A 26,919-nucleotide genomic window follows, 5' to 3' on the forward strand; every position below is an offset into this window, starting at 1 on the left:
AGGGCTGGGGCGGGAGGCGTGGGAACACGGAGAGCGGGCAGTGGCACGGAGAGGTGACAGGGCCGGGGACGAGGCGGAGCGGGAGGGGCTGAGCGAAGCGAGGAGGAGGAGCTGGGAAGGAGGGGGGTGGAGGACGGAGGAGGGGCTGGCGGGGAGGGAGGGGCTCAGCCCTGCTCTGCAGCGCGTAGTGTGGGACTGGGCACCGGGCAGCAGCCGGAGGAGGGAGGCGCATCACTCCGGAGCGCACGGAGGGAACCCGGGGAGCCCAGCGCATCCACCGCAGCTCGTCCGGGCACCTGGGCTTCCAGCCCCCGGGATCGGCGGAGTCTAGGGGACTCGGGGCCACTTGTGTCTTCCCCGGGGGCCGAGCCCCTTCCCGGATCTACAGCGCGCGGGGGCCCCCTTGGCGAGATGGAGCCGGGGCTGTGAGCTGGGGCGGCTCGGGAGGTCTGCGCGCCTCCAGCCCCGGCCAGGGCTCTGCGCCTATTGTTCCCAACAGCCGGCGCCGCCGGGGGATTGTGTCTCTGCGGCAGCTTCGGGGGCAACGAGCGGGTCCGGCCCCACCTGGGGCGGCCGCTCCCCCACTGGACCCCGCGGACTGTGCCCAGCCGGACCGGTGAGTAGCTGGGGGAGGGGGGCGTCCCACGCGGCCCCCCACCCGCCCCCCCTTGCCTGGGAGGCGCCATCGCAGCTGCGGGAAAACTTTCCCCAAACTTTGGGACTCGCTCCTGGGGGGAGTGGGAAGGGGGGGGCGCCTCCGGGGTCTGGCCCCGTGGGGGCAGGGCTGCTGAGTGAGGCCGGAGTGGGTCGGGGGGTGGGGCGCCCCAGCTCGGGGCTGGGGGCCTGGCGCCGAAACGCTGCGGAGAGCGCCCAGGGCAGCCTGGGCTTGGCCCGCGGGAGGGTCAGTGTCCGCCGGGGGGCTGGGATGGAGGCTGGAATGCACCCCACTGCTTCCCGTCCCCGCGCCAGCCAGCCTGGGGCATGGGGCCCCGGGAGGGAGCCGCCAGACCCTGCTCAGCAGTGGCGGGGGCTGGTTCCGGCCCCGTCCCGGCCTGCGGTGCCAGGTGCCCGGGGCGCTGGGAGCCCGCAGCAGCCTCCCGCTCTGTGTTGGGCAGAGTTCGCCGCGTCCCTCGCACGGGCCCGATCCTGGGAGCAACCCAGCCCCAGCCCTGAGCAAAGTTGCCGGTGCGCGCGGGCGCCTGCAGGATCGGGCCCTGCGCCTCCTTGTCTGTCCTCCAGCGATGCACCGGCCGCAGGGAGCCCCGGCAGGATTCACCCGTGGGGAGTTGGGGGCACTTCTTGGTGCTGTGCCTGGCCGGGCCACCAGACCTCCCCAAGGAGAGCGAACTGCTGAGTCCCATGGGCAGAGCAAACCCCGGGGACACGCTCTCCTTCCTGATGGAACAGGAGAGCCACTGAAGTCACTGTGCTGGGGTGAGGGGAGGAACATAAGAGCGGCCATGCTAGGGCGGGCCAAGGGTCCCTCTAGCTCAGGATCCTGTCTGCCCGCGGTGGCTGGGGCCAGGTGCTTCAGAGGGGACGAACAGAGCAGGGCAATTTATGGCGTGATCCACCCCCTGCCATCCAGTCCCAGCTTCTGGCAGTCAGAGGTTAGGGACACCCGGAGCATGGGGCTGAATTCTCCATTTCTGCAGCAGGGCATCAGAGACTGCCCCGTGCTGGAGTTTGCAGGGAGGGATTTACTCGTCTCTAGGCCACGGGGAAAGGTGGCTTCAGCGTTCTTGTAGGGCAGGTGCCACCGGGGTTCAGGCCACTGGCTGGTTTTTGAGGAGCCCTGGAGAGCCTGTGACTGGAAATGGAGGGGGGGGGTTGTTTCTTGACCTTGTGTGAACTCTCTGGATGGTTGGCACCCGGTAAATGTTTCTCATATTGATTATTGCGAGCTTAATGGCAGGCATGCCGCTGCCTGGCTAGTTCAGAGAACATAGGCAAGGGGCTAAGAAATTCCTGTCCAAATTGAACAAAACCCAACAGCAGCTGCCTCCTGGGATGGTGTGGGCAGATTCAGAGCATTGCAACCGGGCGTTCTAGACCTTCACTGGATGGGCTGCTCTCCCCACATGCTCCCCGAAGGAGCCTGCATTGTATTACTACCCGCCAGTCCTGCATTGCTTTTTTCCATTCTCCCATTATAACCTTGCGGTCTGAGGAGAGCGAGTGAGGCCAGTTTTAGGGGTTCGGCTTGCTGCGAGATTCTTGGGATTTAAGGAACTGTTTTCTCGCTGGGACCTTAAGAGCGCTGCCTTAACACATAAAACAAGGCCTGCCTTTTAAAAGAGGAGGGTTTTCTGAGCCAAAAAAGCTTCTTAAGGTACAAAGTTTAGTGGGGGAGGAAAATCTCTTTTGCATTGAAAATATTCCCTCTGGTTTCAAGCCTGTTGATTTTGTCTCTGTAATGGAATAGCACTTTCTCTAGACATGGCAGTTAAGCTAAATGCTTCCTTACTGTTCCTTAGCAGATGTACTGTGCGTAGTTGAATGTCTGAGGAAAGTTTTTTTAATACCTGGCACACCTAGACAATTTAGCCGACAGCTTCCCCAACATTGATTTACTATTCCGTATTTGGGGATGATATAAAAGCATCCCCATAGAACACTGCTGTGTAATTTTCCAGCCCTGCTAATCATTTGACACCCCAGCGATATCCCTCCTATTTGAATTACATTTGCTGGCATGCAGTGTGCTAATGCCCTGTAATGCAGATGCCCGCCCGGGCTCCTCATGCCTATTGATGTCTTATTGACATAGTTCTTCTTGCTAAAGCGGAAGTTTGTTGGAGCCTGTATTGGCCCTATGGGGAGGCACTGGCTGGAGTATCTCATTACGTTGGTCCTGTTGTAGATATCGCCCCTTATGTTAGACAGTTTGTTAGCGAGTCTAAAAAAATGTTGGCTGTGCTCTGCCCTCCCTCCTATAACGCATTGAGCTGCACAAAGCTAAATGAGGCCCTCTGTTTATCCTTGGTCATGAATGAGAAATGGCCAGAAGTAAATTCTTCATTGAGACTCCCCAAGCTCTGCATATAGCTGTATCTGGGGGCTGATCTTGAGTGAATTTGTTTTCTTGAGGCCTGGCCTTCTTTAATGGATCCTATGTGCCCCAGGTTGGGACACTGAATCTACAGTTTCCATCCCTCAACTACCAAAACAGTCAGTCTCTCGTTCAGAAACAAAACTACAAGGAATTCCTGGATGTCCCCTTGATAGTGCTGCTGCTTTTCTGTCTACTCCAAATGGGCGACATTTCATTTTAAAATGCACTTATAAAATGATAGCTACTGGAACTAGGGGTGCTGGGGGTGCTGCTGCACCCCCTGGCTTGAATTGGTTTCCATCACACATAGGATTTACAGTTTGGTTCAGTGGCTCTCAGCACTCCAACTATACAAATTATTCCAGCACCCCTGAATGATAGGGGCCTTTCCCCTAACTTCCGACAAGGGGTTTGTCTGTATGTCTATAGAAAGGATTGTCATGCTGGTGCAAACCTCCAGTGAAGAGGTGCCGGTGTAAAGTGAGAGTTTGAGCCCTGAAGTGAGATGTACCACACCAGAGTAGCTATGCTGGTGTAAAAATCCCTGATACAGACAGGCCCTTCATACAGAGAACTTGCCCCATGGGAAAGCTTTGCACTTGCCTTTGCTGTGAGAGTATGAACAAACCGTTTGGCATTTTTGAAACCACATTTTAAGATCTTTGAACTTTTCTGGAGCTGAGTGAATACTCTTAACAAATTAAAATAATGCTGCCAACTCTCACCATTTCAGCACGGTTCATGATATTTGGTGTTTTTCTTCAAGCCCTGCTCCAGCACACATGCAATTGCATGGGAATATCTGCTTTGGGAGTTTTTTTAAGTAAGTGTCTAGCCTTACTGGTCCAAAACCAAGGAAAATCAGAAGAACCCAAAGTTTATTATTTTTTAAAATCTCATGATTTTGACTCATAATTTTAAAATGCTTGAGTTGGGAATACTGCAGATAATATATTCAACAAATTTTGACTTTTTATTCACAAATTCATGATGAGTGGATGATGAGATTCTATAATTTTTCTTTATTCCAAGTTATTCACAAATTTCTTCAGAAAATAATCAGGTTGTAAATGCTTCGTATTTGCATTGTGGTGGCTGGTTTGCTTCTGTGATATTGTTTGTGTTCTCTGATTGGACGACATATATAATTAACCAACACCGTGCAAAATTTGAATGTTATAGTCAATTGTGATGCTTGCAATTTATACTGTGTCGGTTAGTTGTATAAATCATCCAGTCAAGGAATGCAAACAAAACCACTTGACTTATGTATCAAACCAATGCGGCTCAAAATCTGAATTTTATATTCAATCGTGAATAAGCAGTTTGTACTGTGTTAGGTACTGAAGTCACATAGCTATGTTTCTGTTCTCTGATTGGATGAGTTAGGTAACTAGCATGCCACAAATTGGTACTGGGAAGCTGCAATTTTACAGTTGAATATATGGTTTCCTTTTGGTGACTTGAACCTTAAAATGTACTCGGTTGGCCTGTTTGCACTACTAACGTGTGTGCGTGGAAGGGGTTTGTTTTTCAGAGTCCTGAATATATAGGACAGTCAAAATTTGCTTTCCTAGTCAGGCAGATGCGGAGTTTCTCCTTCGCTATTCTTGCAGCTCTAACAAGTTCTCTGTGCAAATCACAATGTGGGGGTGGTGGGGCTGGGGGAGAAGAGAGAGAGGGTATCCTGCCAAATCTTGGCTTTGGTGAGGGATCAGGAGAACAGGTCCTCACATAGTTCTTTGGCTAGTGGCCATTTTCCCCACACATGAGCACTTCCTCCCTTAATCTCAGGGGTGGCTGGCATGCACTGGTGCCTTCCCATTGTCTTGCTTGGAGAGGATTAAAATAAATCAAGATAGTCTCTGCCCTGGAATGGTAAAGGACAGAGCGAGGTTCTTCCCATGCTCTGCACCATCAGCTCTTGTCCACGGGAACTACAAATCTCCACCGTATTCATGACTCCGATTCTGCTTTAAAATAAGGAACCAGGCTGCTCTGCTCAAGCTGGGAAGGGAACCCTTCATGCTTTCAAGAGAGCTGGTGACTTTATTGTTCCCTCCAGAATCTTGTGTATTTAGCTGTTTAAAAATTTAACCTGAAGTAGAACCCGTTTTGTGTGCAGTCCCAGTGTGCTGCATTCATGATGTGTGTTCTCATAGCATTATAGCTTCCAGCCTGCTGAAAAGGACAGTTGGGGTTTGATCAGCTCACAAAGGCTCTAGTCCTTGGTAATTCAGCTTCCTCCTTTGCTTTCCAGGCCTTGGAGGTCGTCTTCCTTCTCTTTTGTGGGTGTTTGTCTTATCTCTAGTAGGAAAATATCTGCTGGAATTGAGTGAGTTCATCCTTTCCCCTTCTCTAGCAACCTTTCAGCTGGGGAGCTGCATGCATTTTGCAATCATGACTCTCTTGTCGAGCAGGTAAATATGATCATACCTGTTTCACCGAATGGGGCCTAGAGAGAGTACAGCCCATATCTTCTAAAGAGCCCTTTGATTCTGAGTACCCAACTTGAGATCCCCGGGGCCTGATTCTCTTCAGACCCACAAGCCCAGCTGAGGTCACTGAAAACCCGCAGCTCTGCACAACTCTGGAAACCAGGCCCCAGACATCTCTCACTGAGATCCCAAAACTGAGGCTACTTCTGAAAATGTTGGCTTCAGATTTTGCTGTGGGCAGGTTGGCAGCAGAGCAGGGAACAGAGGCTGAGGGCCAGCTGGGCAGGCATCCTGACTCTCAGTCCCCTCTCCTGTCCATTAGACAGCACCCCTGCTCGGGGTCACTTCTGAAATGCTAAAGATATCCCAGTGTTGTGAAACTGTTCCCTCCCTACTCCGTCCTGATCCCATATTTCCACCAAGGTGAGGAAAGGCAATCAGTTAGATTTTTGCTAGATGGCTGCATCAGACTTGGTGCCTGGAGCAAATTCAGGAAAGTCTTAAAGTGGCTTCTGACTGAGATCTTAGTTTACTCATTAGGAATACGCTTTTTATAATCCCTTCCATATTGCTGAAGCCCCTAAGTTGTGAGCCCTTGCAATGTGCTCCTGGAAATGTACATGTGACTTGGAAGAAGGTTACTGCATGGAAGGGTTAAGTGCCGTATGCTGCACACTCGAGCATGTATTTTTCCAAGTCTGTGTCTGCTTTAAGCATTACTGTTTTCTCCCCAGATGCTATTAGAATGATTTGCTCTTTATTTCAGCAAATACTCAGTTCCTGGCCTGAGTGCAGTCTGGGGCGAGGAGGGATGCGGGCGGGGGATTAATTTGGTCCCAGCACTTTGTGACGCTTCCTTAGTTTGCTGTGAGGTTGAGGATTTATTTATCTTGAGACTCAAGTGAAAAATATGCAGTTTCCCCTAAGGCTACGCATATTTTCAAGCTGGGTTACATGCTTACTTCCAGTGTTTGGTGAGTGATTATCCAGTCACCTGCTTGCCTTGGGGGGGTGAACTTTGCACCCGGTACCTCAACCATGTCCCTGCCACACTGTTCTCCTGGGGATGGGAGACCCCGCTTCCGCATCACAGCCAGTTGGTCCGTGCTTTCTATCTTCTGTTGTGAGGTCTCCCCTTTGCAGCTGTCATCCTTCCAGGGGGAGATGGGAGGGGATTCACTTCGGAGGCACTGGCCCCTGATCTTCTGCTGGGTGTGGGGGTCACCGTTAGGTGCATTAAGATATTGCCCAGAGCCCTTGACACCACTGCCGGTTCCTGCTGGCCTGTGGAGGGCGATTCTGGAGCCAGGACTCTGACCAAAGGTAGCTGCCATGGTGGTGCTCAGCACTGAGCTGCTGGCCAGTCAGAGTCTTTGAGTGAAGCTTCTGGTTTTGATTCATGCCCACATTATGGTCCCGGTTTTCAGTATGGCTCAGCACCCAGCAGCTCCCATGGTTCTGGCTGGGGAAGGAAGAGTCCCCATTGCTTTCAAAGGGAGCGGCTGGGTATAAAACGTCTAGCCCTGTGGCTTTCCCCTTGTGACCTGAACTGGGGACGGACTCCATTAAAGCCACAGTGAGAGCAGAACCCACCCATGCCATCCCATCAGCCTTCCCTTTCTACTGTTGAGCATTTCCTTCCCCCAGCACGCTCGCCCCTCCAGACCGGCTTGGTTTCAGGTACTGACACAAAACTGAATCTCACGTGTCAGATATTGAAATATCCAGCAACCCGTTATTACCCCCATGCTCCCTAGGGTTGCCAGGCATCCAGTTTTCGACCACAACACCCGGTCGAAAAGGGACCCTGGTGGCTCCTGTCAGCACCGCTGACCAGGACGTTAAAAGTCCAGTTGGTGGGGCTGGCAGACTCCCTACCTGGCTCTGTGTGGCTCCAGGGAAGCGGCCGGCATGTCCCTCTGGCTCATAGGCTTACGAGTGGCCACGGGGGCTCCATGCTCTGCCCCCAGTGCCCGCTCCGCAGTTCCCATTGGCCGGGAATTGTGGCCAATGGGACCTGCAGGGGCGGTGCCTGCGGATGGGGGCGGCACACAGCAGAGCCCTCTGGCCATGCTTCCACCTAGGAACTGGAGGGACAGGCCGGACTCTTGCCGGGAGCTGCCTGAAGTAAGTGCCGCCCGGAGGCTGCCTGCATCTCAACCCCCAGCCCTGAGCCCCCTCCCACATCCAAACTCTCTCCTGGACCCTTCACCCCGCACTCCCTCCTGTGCCCCAACCCCCGCCCCAGCCCAGAGCTCCCTCCCGCACTCCGAATCCCTCGGCCACAGCCCGGAGCCCCCTCTTGCACCCCAAACTCCTCCCTGGCCTCACCCCAGAGCCCCCACCCCCAGCTGGAGCCCTCACCCCCTCCTGCAACCCCAGCCTGGTGAAAATGAGCGAGTGAGGATGGGGGAGAGCGAGCAATGGATGGAGGGGGGATGGAGTGAGCAGGGGTGGGGCCTCGGGGGTGGGGCAAGGGTGTTTGGTTTTCTGCGATTAGAAAGTTGGCAAACCTAAGTTGCTCCCCTCACAGCCCCTCCACACTGCTTTACAAAGAGCATGTGGCTTTAGAACTACTAGTAGGAGCAGTGACTGAAAAACCACAGTGAGCAGAGAAGGGAGCTGGCTACAGCCCTTTGGAGAGGATCCTCCCACGCCACCCTTGTGCTGATCTGCAGCAGGCACATGCTGAGGCCCCTTTCTGGTGCTTGGTGACCCTTCCAGCTCAGCCTGGTCCCAGCACATGAGTTCTTGGATTTGTCTCTTCCAGTGACAATTTGATTATCCTTTTTAGGCCCCCAGTGGGCAAGTTCCAGGTTTGGTTAGACCAAACGCAACCCTACCATAGTGGCTGGGTTGAGCCCAGCCCGCGGGAGTTTGATGACACGCTGACCTGGGAGTTGAGTTAGAAGTTGCATCCCTGTCGAGTCCAGAAGCAGCCTTGGGTTTTATCTGCTACATTAAATTTTGATCACTAGATTCCCTGACTGAATGGCCTGGAAACTGGCGTGTCTCTGGGAGACAGTGGGGCATGGTGACGGTTAGTGTATGCATGGGTAAAATACCGCTCGATTCCCTTACGGCAAATAGTATGCAGCTAGAGGGTCTGTGAGCAGAGTGCAGGCCTTGATTGGATACCTTCCGACTCTTTCCTTTGGAACCATGGGCACATGCCCTAAAGGTGAGCAAACAGGATTGGGTAAAGTCAGAATCCTCCATAGCCCTGAAATGTCCAAAAGAAATGCACGTTTTCTCTGGGTTTGCAGCCAAGGATTGAAGTTCCCTTTGTGTGCTGAGCCCGCTCTCTTGAGATTTCCAGCTTCGTTTGGATGATTTGAGAAGGTTGGATAAAACTCTGGGTGCTTGGATGCTTTCTCAGGTACCATGGTGAGGGGCAGCATTGTAGAAAACTAGACAGCTAGGTCTAAGCTAGGAACCTTTTGAAGTTTGCCCATCTGTTGTGTATATGTGAGCAAAGGATGTGGGAGTAGATCATGCCTTTGTGGGGCCTCCAAGTAGTGAGAGGATGTCTGAGCCGCATTACCGGCATGTGACTCTGAGTGGACGTGTGCGAATGCGCAGTGTGTGTGATTCTGCCGGGGAGGGTGTGCACAGGTAACTGGGTGCATGCTCGGTGTCTGATTCTGCCTTAGTGAGGGCATCCTGGTGTGGGAGGGCACATGGATGCACACGCGATCTGTCCACCGTTTTAAATAGAAGTGTGGGTGTAATTGGGCCAGTTATAATTGTAGCCTCTGCAGCCAGGTCTCTAAAGGGCACTTAGGTGTGGTTTCTCTCTTAGCATTTCCATTTTTAGTTGTTGAAATCTTCCCCATAAAAATAAAAACTCTGCAGCATGCCCTGGGGAGGATAGGGGCATAGAACCGTGGGGAGCACTAGGTTTTGCACGCTGGAAGGAGCTGACGGGCAGCCCTGTTTGCGTTCCAGCCCTTGGGAATGAACCATTTTCTGTTCAGATTTATAGAAAAGTTGTGCAAACCCAACATCTTTGTTTGTATAGGTACAAATGCTCTCCCGGCTTCCTCACCTCATGTGCCCAGGGCCTCGGCATAGAACGGAAATTGGGGATGTGAGGGTGGGGCAAGGCAGAAGAGCCATTCAGATGCGGAGGGACCTGTCAACAGAATAGAGACACTTCTGTAGCAAAGCTCTGTTCCTGCTGGTGATGGGCCTGGAAACTCAGGACAAGCCCTTCCAATAGGGGGCGTTTTAGCTTTAAAAAGGAAAGTGCCAGGCTGTTAAGTCCCAGTCTTGCCCCTCCCTGTAAACTCCTCCGCTCTGGCTGCCTAATTGCTTTTCAGTGCTGATTTTGATTGCATTAGATGGGATGTTTGGTTAAGCCCCAGTGAAAGAGGTTCCTCTTCTTCTATCTCCCTGCTTTCCTGCCTCTGCTCTACTGGGGCACTGCTTCTTTCCAACAACGCTTTTCTACTCAGTGGAAATGGAGCGTCAGTGGGGCACTTCCCTTCCCATTCTCTGATCCACATTTTTACTTTTTGCCTGTCACTTTTTCCAGCATCAGCCAGGGGACAGATCACTGCTAGTGACTGATCCTTGTGATTTTCCATGAAAGTATTTGGTCCTGGTTAGCTGAGCAGGAAGCAGCCCCCCTTGACTCAGCTGAAATGAGCCATCTCTGAGGTATATTGGGGAAGAATTTTGTGGGGCTTTATGCCAGCACTGACTCACTTTGCATGAGCTGCTGCTTCAAGCTGTGCTACCTTCTCCCTGCGCGGGCCCTGGCAAAGCACTGTGCTCAGAAGAGGCCTTCGCAAGGACATTCCACATTAGGACATGTTCCGGGCAGCATGTGCGCTCGATAAACAAAACCACTTGGAGACGGAAAATAATTTCCAGAAATACCAAAGACTTCTTTTTCCACAAAGAATCCCCTCCCTCTCCCAACCCCGGGTAAATTGTTAACATTCAATAGACTATTTTAAGACTTGCTGCCTGGCGCCTGAGCACGCCGGTGTGTGGAGATAAAGCCGGTGTTTGCTGTCCAGGCGCCTTTATCAATACACTGCCCCCAAACCTTAGCCACTTTGCAAAGCAGGACTGCCTTTGGGAGCTGTTCTCAGGGTTTGGGTGGCACAAAAGCAGAGAGCCCCAGGCGGAAGAATCCTTTTAAAGTTCAGCTAGGTAAACTTCAGCTTCCATTCAGATTATTTTCCACTGCCTTCAGAAGAGCATCGATATCATCATCCTGATAATAACGCAGCGTTCTACATCAACAGCACATCCCAGCCCCAGATCTTGAATCACTTTGCAATCATGAATGAAGTCTCACATTCCCATCCACCAAGATGGTAGGTAAGATACAGAGAGGCAATTTGACCCACTGCTGAATGGCAGCTGCATCCGGGGCCAGAACACAGTTGCTGTTTAACCAAGCACAGTAGAATGACCTGATGTTTTAGGAAGTGAAGAATCTTATGGCCAACTAAAATGCAGAGGGGCGGTTCTGGAGGCAGAGTGTAATTAGCTGGGTAGGTCTCTAACATGCTAGTTCTGTCACAGTGCCCCTGGGACCATTAATGACTGAGCAGTGAGAGGACGTTGTCTTTTATGCCATTGCAAAATCAAGGGTGGCGCTTAGAAGGCAGGGCTTAGCCCTGTTTTAACCCCATTGTGGACTGTGTTGGCCAGGGATGGCTGAGTGGGTCTGTGCTTTGGAGACTAGGGTGGGGCCCAGTCATGGGTCTCTGAGCTGCCTGCAGGAAGACTTGGCATGGCGGGCAGGGCTGAGTAGAGGGCATGGCAATGGGCCAGGAACCTGAGTGCTGGCACCCCAAATGCTTAAACTGGTGTGGTGCACCCCATGGAGACTACAGGTCCCAGAATGCACTGCAGCCAGGCTGCTCATCTCAGGACAGGGTGACCAGATGTCTCGATTTTATAGGGACAGTCCCGATTTTGGGGGCTTTTTCTTATATAGGCACCTATTTCCCCCCTCCCCGTCTCGATTTTTTACACTTCTGTCTGGTCACCCTATCTCAGGATGGGGCATTACAAGCTGGGAATGGTCAGCCTCCGTGCATTAAGGATGAGGGATGTTTGGGAGCTCCGTGGGCTGCCTTTGGCTATTCTCCCTTAGTGAGCCACCTCTTTGAAAGCTATTGACACCACCAGCTACAGGCTAATTCTTAACTGAGCAGAGGTGGGGGCTGTGGGGCTCTCAGCCTCCACTCACTTAAGGGGAGTGGGGGCGGTGGACTCAGCCATTGAATGCTCCCAATTCACTCTCAGTCACAAGGGATACAATCTGCAGCCAAACGCAGCCCTTGGCCCAGCCCTCACTGACCTCACCGGGAGCTGCTCTCGTTCATGGGAGGGACTGAACCTGTGTCAAGCCACACAGCTTCACAGCTGCCCAGATGCAGCACGGCTGCGCTCAGCTTTATCTAGGCAAATTTCCACTTCCCCTGGTGTCTTCAGTCTTGGCCCCAACTATTGGTTTCAATTTGGTGGGTTTATGTGTGTGTTTCATTTTTAGAATTAAAATGTGTTTTTTAGGTCTTATCTGTCCAGACTGTCCTGCCCATCTCCATGCTGCTAGGTGAGAGATCTTCTCCACATGGTAACCTTAGGTTAGGAGCAAAAATGCTAATAGATGCAAATTAACCCGCTGGTTCCAGAAATCTGGTTTTCCAATTCCAGTGAGCTGGAGACAAAACCATGGAAGTCAGATCCTGAAGCTCTCTGCTTCTTCACAACAAGCTAGGCATGTCACTCAGTGGAGATCAAATGCCATTTATTGGGAGAGTGCACATCAGTCGGGGGTGAATTGAAGGGCCTTGATGGGTCGTCCTGCAAAACCTGTGTTCACAGAGCTGTATGCAGCAGAATCTCTTTCGCCTGAATAGAAGCGGGGATGCAAAGTTTGTTTGGTTTTGGCTAATGGGAAGCTTTGGATAAGAGGAGTTTATCCTCTTATCCAAATAAATTTGGTTCTGTTGTGTTACGTGTGTTTGTGCGCTTGCGCACACATCCCTCCCCTCCCCGCCCGGTTATGTCCCTGATTAGAGCTGGAGACTATTGAAGGACAGTTCCTATTCTGTTTTTCTTCAAGCCCTGCTCCAGCACACATGTAATTGCATGGGAATATCTGCTTTCATTGTGTTACTGCTGGGTGGTGCTGGTGGGGTCACTTGTCTTGCACCCCAATGATGGGTGCAGATATAGTTGGGTAAGTTTCTGAAGCGCCTGAATTGCTTTGAGATGAGAGATGCTATAGAAGCAAAAGATCTGGCGAGACTGTGACGTAGGCAGGCCTTTTAAAACTTGTGTGCTTCAAAATAAGCAATGAAAAATGAAAAACCAAAACTTTTCAGTTAGCAAATGCTGAAACTGGACATTTTGACAGGTTTTTTGGACCTTTTTTCAATGTTTGAGTCGGGAGGTTTGTCCAGACCCCACCTTTCTGGGAACAGTTTTGGTTTTGGCAAACTGGCATTTTTCGTTAAAAAATTCCTGAGCAGCTCTGGTGCGGAGCCCCTGCAGCCTTATCGCAGCCCAGGGGAAAGGCACTTCTCAGAACTGGGTGGCTGCTTTGAGGTGCTGAAACATGGCTTTGGGTGCTTCACGTTAGGCACCCAAATTTGGAAGTGCAGCCAGCCCCTAGGTTCCCAGTGGAGTCCAGACTGAAACGTCACTGTTTATAGATTAGCTGTGAAGGTCACACACACAGAGTGACTTATATTACTGTGCGGTGGAGCTGTTCTCTTTTGTAGCATATATCACCCACTGACAAAAAGAGCTGCAAACACTCATATTTTAAATCAAAGAGAGGGCTAGAAATAGCAGCGACTTATCCCCATTGATTTTAACACACACAGGTTTTTTAAAAAAAATCCATGTCTGGGGCTGTTTGAGAGAGGATTTCCCATGTTCTTTGCTTGTCACTGCGCAGGGGCCGGAGTTACTTCTGCTCTAACTCTTCTTGTTTCCTGGTTGGCAGTTTGAAGGGACTGGAAGTTTGGAAGAGAAGATTAAGCGAGCCCCAGCTAGCAAGCCGGCAGTCGAGACGGGAGTCCCCATGGAGTTCTGGAGCCCAGTTGCCAACCAGTAGCTGTAGAACTGGGATGTTTACCTGGAGGTGCCTCCTCTTTTGGGCTGTGCTGGTCACAGCCACGCTCTGCACTGCAAGGCCAGCACCAACCCTGCCAGAGCAAGGTAAGAGGAACCACACCCGTCTTCTCCTCTCACGTCTAGAGTCTCTCTGGCCGGAGTCAAGAGCTCCTGCTGCTAGTGAATAGAAATGTGACAGAAAGAGCCCTTTTAAGGGCAGGTTGCTGGGATAAGAGGCACGTCTGTTCTCAGCCCCCTTTCTTTGAGTTGCTGCTCCTGAATGGTTATAAGATATTGGGTGTCTCTGACTTTCTTATGAAACAAGCACAGCCTGTTTTGAAGTCCTGCAGTCGGAACACGATCAGTGTGTATGTTGGCTGTTGCAGTGAACAGTTTGGGCTTGTGCTAAGGGAAGACAGGCTTACCTGAGCCGAGAAGCTGCAAAAACGTCTCAGCAGCCGCCAGCTGGTGCTGGCTGGGAAACGGGAAGTATTGCCAAAGGAACGTCACCATTCAGAACAAACAAAATAAGGGAACGTTTCTTAGAATGGGTTAAAATTCAAAAGAAATGTAGACGAGCGGACTCACCCCTGCGGCGCCTCCTGCTGGTCACTTCTGGGAACTAGCTCACTGCCAGCCAGGAGCGCCCTCTGCAGGCCGGTGATCCGCCTGTCCTCTGGCCCCTGTGTCACTCCCAGGACCCAGTACCCCATTATCTAGGGTGCTGCTCCCTGGCAGTAACCCCTTTTCTCTCAGGGTCTCCCCTCCCTGGGAAACCCCCACCCACTATCCCCACCTCGCCTCAGTATACAACTACTGCCAGTCATCATCTAGCCCCCACGCCCTGGGGCAGACTGCAGTATCAGCCTACTCATCACTGGCAAGGTTGGGTTTGGACCTGCTGCCTTGGCCTACCCCTGGGCTGCCCTCTGCAACCCCCAGTACCCGTTGGCCTTCTGCTAGGCCAAAGCCTGGGGCTTTCCAAGCTGGAGCTCCCCAGCTCCTCTGCCTTTCCCCAGCCCTGCTCCACTCAAGTACCCTGTCGCTAGCTCCCTGCAGCCAGGCCCTTCTCCCTCTACAAGCGGAGGGAGACTCCCTGGGCTTCTGGCTCACCGCCTCTTATAGGGGCCAGCTGGGCCTGATTGGGGCATGGCCACAGCTGAGCCTACTTTCCCCAATCAGCCCAGGCTTCTTGCCCCAGCCACAGCCCTCTCCTGGGCTGTTTCAAGCCCTTCAGGACAGGAGCAGGGGACCACCCTGCTACAAGAAACTTTTTGAAAAAAGGCCATTTTTCATCTGGAAAAAAAATGTGTGCAATGAAAAATGTTGACCAGGTTGTTTCAAAGCTGATAGGGGTTCCCCCTTGTCTGCGGGAGAGCTGATTCTGTTTCATGGCAATCATTTCCCTCATTCTGATGAGCTGTAGTTGAGATCAGTGTGGTGACCTCTCCCATTATCTAACGAGACAGGTACCGGCCTTGCCTTGGCTAGTTGTTTTGAAGGATGCTGGGGAGTCCGCATTGAATGTCAGAGAGTCTGTGTTTGGTAAATGGCTCCCTGACTTGTTGTCGTGGCCCCTCTGAGTTCAGCAGGGGAATGTACTAGCCTGCCCTCCGCTGAGAACTGCATTAGAGCTCTGGTCTGGGTCCTGGTGCTCGGTCTGGTCTCTACTGACCATTAGTGTGCGTGATGAAAGCAGTGTTCCGAAAAGGAGCAGATGTTGGAGATGTTGGGGAACTGGGGAACATTGCCCGTCGCTTGTTTGTGTGTTATGTGTCAGCCGGCTTGGCTGAGTTCCTGGCTTTTGCAGAAGCCCCTGATGCTGCCTAGGGCCCAGGCTCTGGTGGTTGTTCAGGGCTCCCAAGCTTTGCCAGCACTCTCACTGGGTGATAGCAGAGCGAGCGCTGACTCGGCCGGCTGCTGCAGCATGGGCTTCCCACAACCGAAGTGGCATTTTCCTGGGGCTAGAGACCAACCAGGTCCCCCAAACTAGAGCTTCCCGCTTGTCGCTAATCACCATTTGTTACTAAAGGGCATCTAATGGGTTTGGCTCACAGGCAACTCTGCTGTGACCACTCACAGCCCCTCCCCTGCTCTTTGCCAGGAGCTGTGAACGAGACCCATGGGAACCTGCCTCTCCCTGGCTAGGCTGGGAGGCTTTTGTTTCCCTTCTACCCCTGTAATTTTCTGTAACCCGGTGGCATGTTGAGGTGTAATGGCCACATATTAACGGGCCTGGACGAATGCCAGCCTGGGCACTGCAGGCAGCCCCCAAACATCGAGTAACGCTATAGCATTTCAAAGCCTCGGTTTTCCCCACGGTGAAGCAGAGAAGAAACAGACCAGTCACCACCGCACAGGCTTTCTGACGTACTGTGTCTTGGCGTGAACTACACAAGAATGTTCTGTGGGGCACTTCTGTGTTTAGGCCTCATTGTTCCTCCCCCCAAAACCCCAAGGTATTGTGTGCTTGGCATCCATTTCCTGTGCCTACCATGGGGGCTGATTGTTCCCCACATGCCCCAGGATAAAGAGCAGAACTCCCAGTGCTGATGTTTCTCGGCAGTGATTGGTGGGTTTGTCTGTCTGCGGCTGATGGCCGGGAGGGGAGGAATGGGGCTGTAACCAGATGGTGGCTGCTGTTTGTGGGAGAGTATCCAGCCCTCCTGCTCCCTAGGGGAACACAGCAATGCTGGAATGGTCAGGACGACATGACGTGTATGGTACCCGCAAGTGAGCTGTGTTGGTGAATAAGGCTGGGATTTTCTCACTGGATTTCAATGGGATTTGGGTGCCTAACCCCCTTTGGCTGCTTTGCCAATCCCAGCTTAAAGCATGAACAGCCGTGGTGCACTGGCTAGCATTCCGATTTCGGCACCAATATATCCCAGTGATGGGAGCTGTAGAATGCCACAGAGAGAGATGCTGACAACAGTCGTGCATGGTAATGTCCTCAACCTTTCCCTACAGGGTGATGCAAGCCAAGAGCCCACATCCTGGCACTCCCATCCCCATACTGCCTTCCAGACAGTAGTAACTGGCTCTGGAGCCAGAGGCCACCCTTCCTGCCTCAGCACAGAGCCCAGAGGTGCCACAAAACGTGGCAAACTTTGAGCTCTCCTCTTGGCATTTTAACTTCCTTTGCTTCTTTTTTTTTTCTCCAATATGCACTTGTCTTGAATAAACAGGGTTCTGCTTAGAAAGCCTCATGTCCCCGGAGACGTTTCCTAGAGAGCTTTGGAATATGATTGAAACTCCCCCAGGCGTGTGAAGGGTGGCGCAGAACTGGCTCTCCTTAGTCTCAGAGACAAGCCGTGTGCCTGATTCCATGGGGCGTGGCGACCGTGACGGTACATGGGATGTAGCTTGCTGGGTTTGGAGTGACCGGGCTGTGTTGGGAATCAGGCTGGCTGTTGCATTATGAGGGTACGGCAGGAGGCTGGGAGATGAGCTCCTTAACTTCTGATAGCTTAATGAGGGTTCCAGGGCAGATTCCCCTTCCCCTGCCCCAGTCTACTCCGTTGTCTTCAGATGCTCTTGAGCTGCAGTTTAGTCAGAGCAAGCGACTAGCAAATGGGCACAGAACTTTAGCCTTTCCCAGAACCACCTGCACAGCTTCGTTAACACAGCCATAGTGAGGAACCCTGCTGGGGGCAGTCTGTCATTTGGCACCCACTAGGGGGCTGTTCACAGAGAAAACCATTCTCTGTCCATGTGGACTCCACGTTGGGAAGTGGTTGTACCTAGCCTGGTCCTGCTCAAATAACCGACAGGAGAGGGTCAGTAAGATCCGCATGTACATACATTTTACCTGCCTTATCCACTGCTCTCTGCCAGGAAGGGGTTTGTACAGCCTGAGCAGATTGTTTGGAAAGCCCGCTCTCCCCCAGGCTGGTGTCACTTCCGGGGTCTAACCAGGGAGGTGCATTCCGGCAGTGTAGGATAGCTCTCGGGCACAGGTAGGCAAATCGTGGCTGCAGCGGGAGCTGCTGAGTGCTCAGTGTTATGGATAACCAGGCTGCTTATTTAGGTGCCAAAGGAGGACTTGGGAACCTAACTTTAGGCACCCATTTGAACAACAGCAGGTCCCTGGGTTCTATCCCCAGCTCCTTCCCTGGGTCAGTGTTTAGTGCTGGGCAGGTCCCTTCCCCTCTGTGTGTCTGGAAGCCGGACACAAGGATCCCTGCCTAGCGCCCAGCGGAGCTGAGGCTGAGCTCAGTAAGTCTGTGGAACGCTTTGGATCCAGTGGGGTCTCACTGCTGCTGTCCCGTGCAAGGCCGCGGCGGCAGCTACCCGGTTCTCCACTAACAGGCCAGGAAGGAAAATGGGTCCCGATCATTTTCTCCTTTTTTAGTTTGTGTTTTTGAAGCAGCTGCCCAGGCTGTGGGCGCTGGTGGGTAGAGCTGGCTGAGCCTGCTGCAGGAGGAGACTCTTCCACTCTCTTTCCTTCCTGTGCCCACAGGCCATGTGCCGGGTTGCCAGCCCCACAGCCACTGTCCTCTCGCCCTGCAGGAAGCAGCTGGGCAGGCCAGGGTGTGCCAGGCCCATGGCAAACAGCGAGTGTTAATGGTGAGAAAATGGGTGACAGGCAGGCAACTGAATTGTTTCTTTTTTAGCCAGTGCAGTGTTTTGCGGACCTGGTAGGTGCCACCTGGGGAGCAGCGAGTGACTGCACTTGGGTCCCATTCATTGCAAAGGCAGCAGCTTTTCTGGACTCTGTTTTTATGTTTATAAGGTTTCAGTTTACATCTGTTTTAGAAGCATCGACACTCCCTCTTTGGAGATGTAATAATCCCCAGGGCTGGCGCTGGGAGAGCAGCTTCTGCTATAGCAGGAGAGAGGTTTTTAAGTCTCCAACCCTCCTCCTCGTTGAGTCTGGTAAAATTCTGCCTTTGTCAGAGCTCCTGCCAGTTATTGAAAAATATGCAGCAAATAAAATCTTAATGGGCACTTACTGCCTTTTATAGTTCCCTAAATTTGGAGGTGGTAAAACATCTAGCTAAAGGGGAAAGTCCAGGTACTTCCATGAGCAGACTCGGTCTCCCTCACAAAGCCTGTCTTTGTCTTCACGTTAAATGAAAACCTGCAGAAACACACAGAGGTTTATTTTTCCCAATGTACTGGTGTCCTCCTCCACCATTTACACTCCCGGTCTGAAGTCTGTCTAATCCGTGTGTCCAGCGTATGCCTAAAGCTCCTCCCTCACTCCCAGGGGTTTTGTACTGTGCCTGTCACTGTGGTATCAAGCACTGTCCAATTCAGAAGCAAAGACCCAAGAACAGGACCCAGATCTCCAGAGTCCCAGTCCAGTGCCTGATCCTCCTGCCCATCCATCCTCTCTTGAGCATGCCCACAGGGGGCTATTGTTTTGCCTTTCCCTAGGGATATTTTGGGGTGTTTTTTCCCTTAGTATTTTAGAACCGTAACCAGTATTTTCCCCTTAATATCCCTCTCAGGGTTTGTGCTTTCCTTAGGGCAGAGATTCTGCTAGTAGCATGTGAGCTGAGCTTTGCAAAGAATCACGCTTCCCTTTCCCCTCTAGGGTGACCAGGGACAGGTGACCCCCTTTTATAGGGACAGTCCTGATTTTTGGGTCTTTTTCTTATATAGGCTCCTATTACCCCCCACCGCCAGTCCCGATTTTTCACACTTGCTGTCTGGTCACCCTATTCCCCTCACCCCCGGAGGCCCTGTGCATTGCCCCGCATGCCAGCCCATGGAGAGGAGTTCAGCGATGGGCCTCAGCTCCCCCATAAGCGCTGGATACCTGTGCCACCCGTTGCTGAGAGAGCTGACTGTGCAAAGTGCTTGGAGCTGCTGGCTCACTGCAGCATTGGCTCTCAGTGTCCAGCTGGCTGGTCACTTTAAATCCAGCTGGACCAATGCTGTGGGCTTTGCAGGGCATTGTGTCCACCACTAGAACTGGGGCAGCATGAGTGCCCTGTGGCCAGCACGTCCATTGTATCCCCTCTCCCCTTGGCCGCAAGGAGGGAAGGCGTGTCCATTTTCTACTGCAGACACTAGCCCAGCTGGCTAAAAGGCTAAGCTCCCCCAGCTCCACCTGCAAGGGGTCTCTTGAAGGGGGGCGGGGAGCTTTATCTCACTGGTGTCTGCCAGTGGGCAGTGGGAGAGGAAGCCAATCTTTCAGCCTTGTTGTCTGGCTCTTCCCTGGAAAGCTGCCTGAGCACAGAGTTACCGCTCCTTCGCTCTTCCCCACGCCCTGCCCGGGGGTGTTTTTGGTGGGGTGGGGGCAAGATCACCCTTGAACCCTCAGCTCACAGCACAGAGGCCATGGATAATCTCCAGGCAGTGAGGCAGATGAAGCCCTTGCTGTGGGTGGTGGCACCTCCACAGATACGTTTCCCGTAATCCCTGTTCCTTAACTCTGCAGTTCTAGCTCCATCAATGAGTGACCTGGATGTATTGGGGCTTAGGTGAGGGACAGCTCTGGGGCAAACCAGCACCAATGGGAACCGTAGTCACCTGGCTGTCTGCAGCATGATGGGGCAGCTCCACAGCGCATGCAACGGGAACCGTAACCAGTACCAGCAAGCCCCTTCCCCACAGAGACTGTGGCATCGCATGTTCTGGGATGGTGCCAGTGGAGTTCATCTGCCCCCGTCTGCCTGCAGTGCTTTCTGGGTAGGGTTTTGGCTCTCCCTGTTGTGCTCCCTCTGCATTTCTTTCCCATTAGCTCCACTCCCACCCTGCCAGCCAGAGCCCCAAAGTCAACAAGCTGGAAGGAATTTCACAGGACACTGGATGTTCACAGAGGGAGTGGCTGGCACTGACTGGCTGGAGGCAAGTGAGACTCCTGCAGAGTGGCTTATGGGCCTGCCCAGGGCTGTCTCCCTTCAGGGGCTGGCAAGTTGCTCCAGAGCAGTTGGGGATGTTTCTGTTGGTGCAGAATTGCCCTAGAACCTGGCAGGAACGTCTTCGCATGGCCGTGAGTCACGCTCTCCTCTCTCACACTGGTGTGAATCGCAGGGCGCACCAGGGACTTTCTGGAGTTGCCCTAGATATGCCCTGGGGCAGAGAAAAGTGACTTCTAGCTCTCCTGGCTGCTCTTTCTGACTGTGGTAGCTAGTTGGGTTCCCCTTAGCCCCAAGGTCTGGGCGGGGAGGTGTCTCTGAGCCCAGCAGAGCTCAGCCAGCAGGTCCAGGAGGCCAGTCGAAGCAGGATGTAGCGAGTGATGGTTTGTGTCTGGTGCTGTGATTAATTGCTGAGCGCCGGGGGAAGAAGATGAGTGGGGGGAGCTATTATTGTGCAGTGCACGGCCCGAGGTCAGAGATCATATTTAGCAGCTGGGGCACTGTTTTTACAACACGCAGTTCCCCTGAGGGAGGCAGAGGGATCAGGTTTATCCCAGCAGCTCCTCACTGGAGTCTTACAAACAACAGAAAAAGTTCCTCTGCCCTGCAGCAAAGCCTCCTGCACTTGGACTGATGACAGCGGACCCCTCAGAGGGGCTGGGGTACCGCAGCCATCCACTCCGTAGGCTGCACAGAGACAGGGGAAGCACTTTAATGCACTGGAAATGAACAGGAGAAGATGTATTGGGAAGGGACACTCCCAGCTATCTCAGCAGTTACCGGCATCCCAGAGAAGGCCTGCTCCCTCCAGGGCACACAGTTCACCATGTTCTCCTCTCTGGGGTCAAACTGTGCCCCCCTCTCCAATTTTAATGGGGGGACAGCTGGCATCTTATGGGATTTGCCTGAAATCAAAGCATTTAAGAGGCAGTGAAATCCAGTTAGTATCTGGGCTGTGTCTAACCCCTCTGCTCACCACGTTGAAACAGGTAGAGAAATACAAGAATAATGAGCACCCAGGAGACAGACTCTGGGAAACAGCTTTCACCTGCTTCCCCAGCTCCTGTCCTGGACTCTCTCCTCCCTACCCTCAGCCCGGACCCCACCCTCTCTTCTCCGGGCTGCCAATCCAGCACTTCACTGAGAAAGAAGGAATGGAGAGTCCTGATAAAAGATGAAGGGTCCTGCTCTCCTAGCAAACCCATCCCGAATCGCAGAGCAGTACTGCTGAAGGCACTCTGCCTTTCAGTGCCCCGTCCCAATGCGGCCTGGCCAGAGCTGGTGAGAGGGGAAGCCTGGGCAAGCTTGTTAATGAACTTAGCGCAGGTGGTGTCTCTTGTGCTCCCAAGGAACTGAGAATATAAAACATAAACTGTGTTGGGCTGGAGGGTTTCCAGGGAGTTCACTCAGCTCCTCCTCCCAGACTCCTAGTGCTTTGCAACCGGGCGCCTGTGGCTGTGAGTCAGTGCCCCAGCTTCTCTCTGCCCACAAGGTGCAGTGAGTCAGAGATGCAAGGGAGGAGATTCATGGTGTGTGTCATGGACCAAAAGGCACCTGCTATGAGCAATTAATTTTAAACCATTATAAATTGTAACAGCAAATAGCAGAGCATCCTCCCCACTCCCAGGAGAGCCCGGAAAGAAGTTCTAGTTCCCTGCTTTCCCTGCAGTCTGAGCAAAGCCCAGGGACGGAGCTGTAAGTGGAGAGGGTGCCCTGCATTTGGAAGTGGAGTGGAATTGCCTCAAGGGTTTTTAATCACTGATTTCCACCTCCCTCCCCTTCCTTGGTTACTGCTTGGCCTGTTCCTCTGGCCTAATTCCATTGTTCAGCTGGTGATGGGACCCAGGGATTTGGGGTGGGTTTGCTAGATTCTGAAGCCTGGATGAAATCCTATCTCTGCCTTGGTTGCATGGGCTCCACATGGTGAAATTTCCCCCCTGCCTATCTCCCTTCCACAGGCCTCTTGTCTTAATGATCAGCCGTGAATTACTCCCTTTTTAAGCCTGCCCAGGTGCTTTGGGAAACTGCTCCCGTCTGTTTGTTATGTAAAGTTCCAGCATTTGCAAGTGCCAGTTGCATGGTTCCTTCCCTTCTGAATGTCCCTCAGGTGTCAGCAGGCTGGGTGACTTCTGCATTCACACCCTACTGAGGAGGGGAGAGCTGGGGCCTTTCTGGTGCCAGATGTTTCACGGACACTGGGTTGCTGGGAACAGGCAGGTCTTCAAGGTCTCTGCGGTGTCTCAGGAGGGCTGGCATCCCTCCTTCAGCAACATTCCTGACACCGGATCCCCACCTACCCGTGCAGTGCCGGTGGGACACGTTGCTGCATCCCTTTCCCCAATATAAACATCAGGAGAACAAAGGCCTCACTGGGACACCCCCTCCAGTGCTGTACATTTCCAGTTCCCACCAGGTAAAGCTTTAGGCCCGGAGTTAATGTTTCACAGAAAAGCCATGAATTATTGCCCTAAAAGGATCCATCTCAGGGATCTTTAATGCTGCTCCTGCTTGCCAGGACCATAGCAAGTGCACAAAGGGGAGAGGAATGAAAGCGGCGCATCCAGTGATTGCTGTGTCAGTCTCAGAGCTCAGTGCAAGCTTTTATTTTGAGTAGCTTCCTTCTCAAAAGGGTCCCAGTGGCTGGAGGGATCTGGAGGAGGATGCTCGCATCCCAGGGGAATGGTACAGGTTTATTCCGGCTGGCTTTGCAAAGACACTGAGATGCCTGTTAATTAAATGCTGCTTCATCTCATACAAAATGTAGGAATCCCAGGAGGACAAGTGTATTAACTTCCTTCCCCCAGGGATTGTGGAGGCACCACTGTTATGAGGCACGTTGATTTTATGAATGTTTATAGACTTCCATCAAACTCTCTTCTTCTGGGCCTAATGTGCGAACAGCTGCCACATTTCTCCCCAGAGGTGGGTGAGACCAATCCTTGCCTGGGACATCACCAGGCTGAGTGAATGAACATCCATGAATTGCTGTGAGGCCGTGGGTGGGGAAGGTGCTGCAACAGGAAAAGATGTGAAGTTGTTTCTGCTGTTTGGGGTTGCATAGACAGGGTCTTTTCATTTTTCAACTGGTTTCCAGAGATAATGGATACATCCCAGAGGGCTTTCCCCTGCTGTGGAGAGGAATGAGCTGCCATGGCGCCAGAGTTAAACGTGCTCAGGGTCGAATATCCTCCCACCCTGGTTACTAATCACCATCTCCACACTGGGCATGTGTCTCTCCTCCTCTTAAGAGGGAGCCAGTTTGGTTTTGATTCCTCGTGAGGTTCCATCCCTGGGACCCAGGGGCTCGTGGTCTCCAGGAGACAGAAGCTCCAGGCGGTGAATGGAGCCCTCACTTCAGGAAGAGTGATGGCTGAAGTGTCCCAGTCCAGCTCAGCATCAGCCTGGGTAAACCAAAGGCTCTCTGGTGGGCTCAGGGGGCTGCAGCGCCTCTCCCCAGCAATGTTGTCCAAGGGAGGTGGAGACTGATGGGGGAGGGGCTGCATTCCTTCCTTCCTTCCAGCCTGGCCAGGCAGCAGTCCTTTGGGTTCACACTGCAGTGTGGGAAGTAGGGAGGCCATGTGAGGGTGGGCAAGGCAGCATGGCACCTGGCAGGGCTGGGGCTGCAGAGAGGCGTCAGGAGGAATCTCAGCTATTCCACCCTCCGCTAGTTCCTTGCATGACCTGGCTGGTTACAGAAGGGGACACTGGGTTTTCCCCTGTGATTTTGGGGGCGGGGGAGGTTGACATGTTTCCCATCCCCCACCCCCAAAGCTGGGCGAGATTTGGGAATTCAGTGAGCCGCTAAGGCTGTGCTGGTGTTGGGCAGAGCAGGGCTGGAGAGTCTTGGCAAAGTGATCGTCTCTGGAGCAGGGGTGAGAAGGTGCAGAGGGGCGACTCCCATCCCAGGCATCAGGAGAGTTCGGAGGTGCGCTCAATACCAGCTCAGGTTGCACCTCCCCTCGCTGTGTCGCCAGGACACAGGGAGGCCGTTCAGACTGACCAAACGCTGGGGACCAGAGTCCCCACTGGAAAGGGGTTTGGTGCCAGAGCCCTCAGCATGCCTGGGTTCACACAGACTCCAAACCCCTAGCACCTGGCACTGCTGCAGGATCCCAGGTGCAGTCAGTGGAGTCTCACCAGCTTGTGCCAGCTGAGCAGGAGACCTCTGGGCACCTGCCTGACTCTGCCTTTGCTGCGCAGCAGAACCGGGGAGGCACTGCCAGGCTTGCTGGGGCTGAGAGGCAGCCCTGGGAGAGGTCTGCACTACCATAAAGCCCCATGCTGGCATTGCCTGTGCGTTTGCCCGGGGAGGGGAGAAGGGCTTAGTGTAGATAACTCTAAAGGTGTAACTCTGCCCGCGCACTGCCACAAGGGACAAGCTTCCCCGCTGCCAGCTCCTCACAGCTTTTCCCACCGCCTCTCTGACACCACCCGGAGTCAAGGGACGCTAATCGCATCACTGCAGGGTGCAGCACCACAGAGCAGTGACTTGGGTTACATGCTCCTCCGCTTCAGTATTACATTTGAGCCACATGTGCATCCCACACAGAGCCATTGCTTTGCACAGAGCAGGGCTGCTGTCAATGGGGCCTGTGTATTTCCCTCCCCCACCCCTACGAGAACAGGCCTCAGCTTTCAAGCTACAGGTGGCTTCTCTTGTGAGCGACAGTAGTTCCTGTGGTTGTGCTGTGCACAACGGAAACTGTTTCTCCTCGTCACACTTTGGCAGGGGCCAGGGCCTAGGTGATGGCCCAAGAGTTTGGAATTGAAAGATGTCGTGTGGAGGGGGATGGGAGAACGGCAGCCGTCCGTCCCCCCCCCGCCCCGCTGCAGTACTGCAGCCAGGGATCTATTGGCAATCATAACAACAGAAACTTGGAGGGGAGGAGGGAGTGTTTGGGAAGTGTGTTGTGAACCTGTGCTTGGACACCCCCACACACCTCAGCATGCCCACAGGCAGCCTTAAGGAACTGCGAAAAAAATAAAATAAAGAGAGAGAAACTTTTGAAATCAGAGAGAAGCCAATCCCCACCTCCCCTGGTAAGCACTTCCTGTTGGGATTAGCAGAGCTGTTGGGCATGTGTGCACTTTTTCTTCAGGAAATACCTTTAGTAAGCCCTGGTGGGGGTCTCCATGGCAACCGGCGAGAGGACCTGCTGATCTAAGCCATTCAGTTCTTTATTGTTCCCTGCATCTCTTTGTTGGCTGCTTTATTGCAATCACTCTGGCAAACACAGCAGTTTGCACCGGTTTGTGAGGGCTGAATGCAGAACTTCTCCATTCTGATGGCCTAGTCTGGCCCAGGGTCATTTGCATGCAAAATCCTTTTTAAAAAAAAATTTAAAAAGAGCTGGATTGAGAGTCTGGCTGAATACTGAAGGGCTAAAGGTTAATCTGCGCTGCTCCCTTCCCTCAACTCTCCTAGCCTGTGTGTCTCCCCCGGCTCTGGCCTCTTTAACCTGCTGAAGAGTTTTCTCCTCTTGTTCTTCTTAAGATTGGGGGCAATGAACATTTTACTTGCTATGAAATTATTTCTCTCTCCTCCCCTTCACCCTCCCCGCTGAAAGAGGACAGCTCTTTGGAAAGCTAATGACAGCTATATGAACTTAGTGACATTTACCATCTGGCTTGAACTTGCCAGACTAAACTCCGTTCTTAGTTCCCATTCAAAGTAATAAAAGCCGCGGAGAGCTGGGGACGTTACATCATGCAGATACCTTTCAAACTTGTTTCAAAGCAGTTACACATTCCACCTGGGCCAGAATTGCCCCTCCTCCAGCCAGGGATGTCAGGTTTCCCCACAGGCTGTCCCTCCCCCACTCGCAGCCCCGAGCCCAGGAATGAGGCACCCTCCCTCCAGAAACTCAAGTTACCGTATTGTCCCGAGTATAGGCCGCACTTTTCCCCCCTAATTTAAGTCTTTAAACTAGGGGTGCGGCCTATAAGCGGGATCTTGCCAAAAAAAACCCAATAAAAATACTTTCAATCTCAGCAGGGGCGGGGAATCAGAGCGCTCTGGGCTGCCCGCCGCGGCAGGCAGCCCGGAGCCCTCTGATTCCCCGCCGCGGCTGGGATTTAAAGAGCTCTGGGCTCCCCGCCGCAGCGGGCAGCCTAGAGCCCTCTGAGTCCCGGCCGCGGCTGGGATTTAAAGGGCTCTGGGCTCCCCGCCGCGGCGGGCAGCCCAGAGCGCTCTGATTCCCCGCCGCGGCTGGGATTTAAAGAGCTCTGGGCTCCCCGCCGCAGCGGGCAGCCTAGAGCCCTCTGAGTCCCGGCCGCGGCTGGGATTTAAAGAGCTCTGGGCTCCCCGCCGCAGCGGGCAGCCTAGAGCCCTCTGAGTCCCGGCCGCGGCTGGGATTTAAAGGGCTCTGGGCTCCCCGCCGCGGCGGGTGCCCAGAGCGCTCTGATTCCACACCGCGGCTGGGATTGAAAGGGCTCTGGGCTCCCCGCCCCAGCGGGCAGCCCGGAGCCCTCTGATTCCCCGCGGCGGCTGGGATTTTCTTTAAGTTAAAAAAAGTTAAAAATT

General features: G+C 53.2%; 1 protein-coding gene across 2 annotated transcripts in view; it reads left to right on the forward strand.

The window, feature by feature from the left end:
- The first annotated feature begins 228 nt into the window (after window positions 1–228).
- Window positions 229–26,919, forward strand: part of FGFR1 (fibroblast growth factor receptor 1) — a 74,349-nt gene continuing 47,658 nt past the window's right edge. The window contains exons 1-2 of one of the 2 annotated variants that reach the window (XM_045003601.1): window positions 229–616; window positions 13,475–13,689. In XM_045003601.1, the coding sequence (XP_044859536.1) occupies window positions 13,599–13,689 (91 nt within the window). In that variant the 5' untranslated portion in view covers window positions 229–616; window positions 13,475–13,598. The remainder of the gene's footprint in view (window positions 617–13,474; window positions 13,690–26,919) is intronic. The other variant, XM_045003602.1, reaches the window with a different exon arrangement.

This window comes from Mauremys mutica, chromosome 2 (assembly GCF_020497125.1).
Source record: "Mauremys mutica isolate MM-2020 ecotype Southern chromosome 2, ASM2049712v1, whole genome shotgun sequence".
Lineage (NCBI taxonomy): Eukaryota > Metazoa > Chordata > Testudines > Geoemydidae > Mauremys > Mauremys mutica.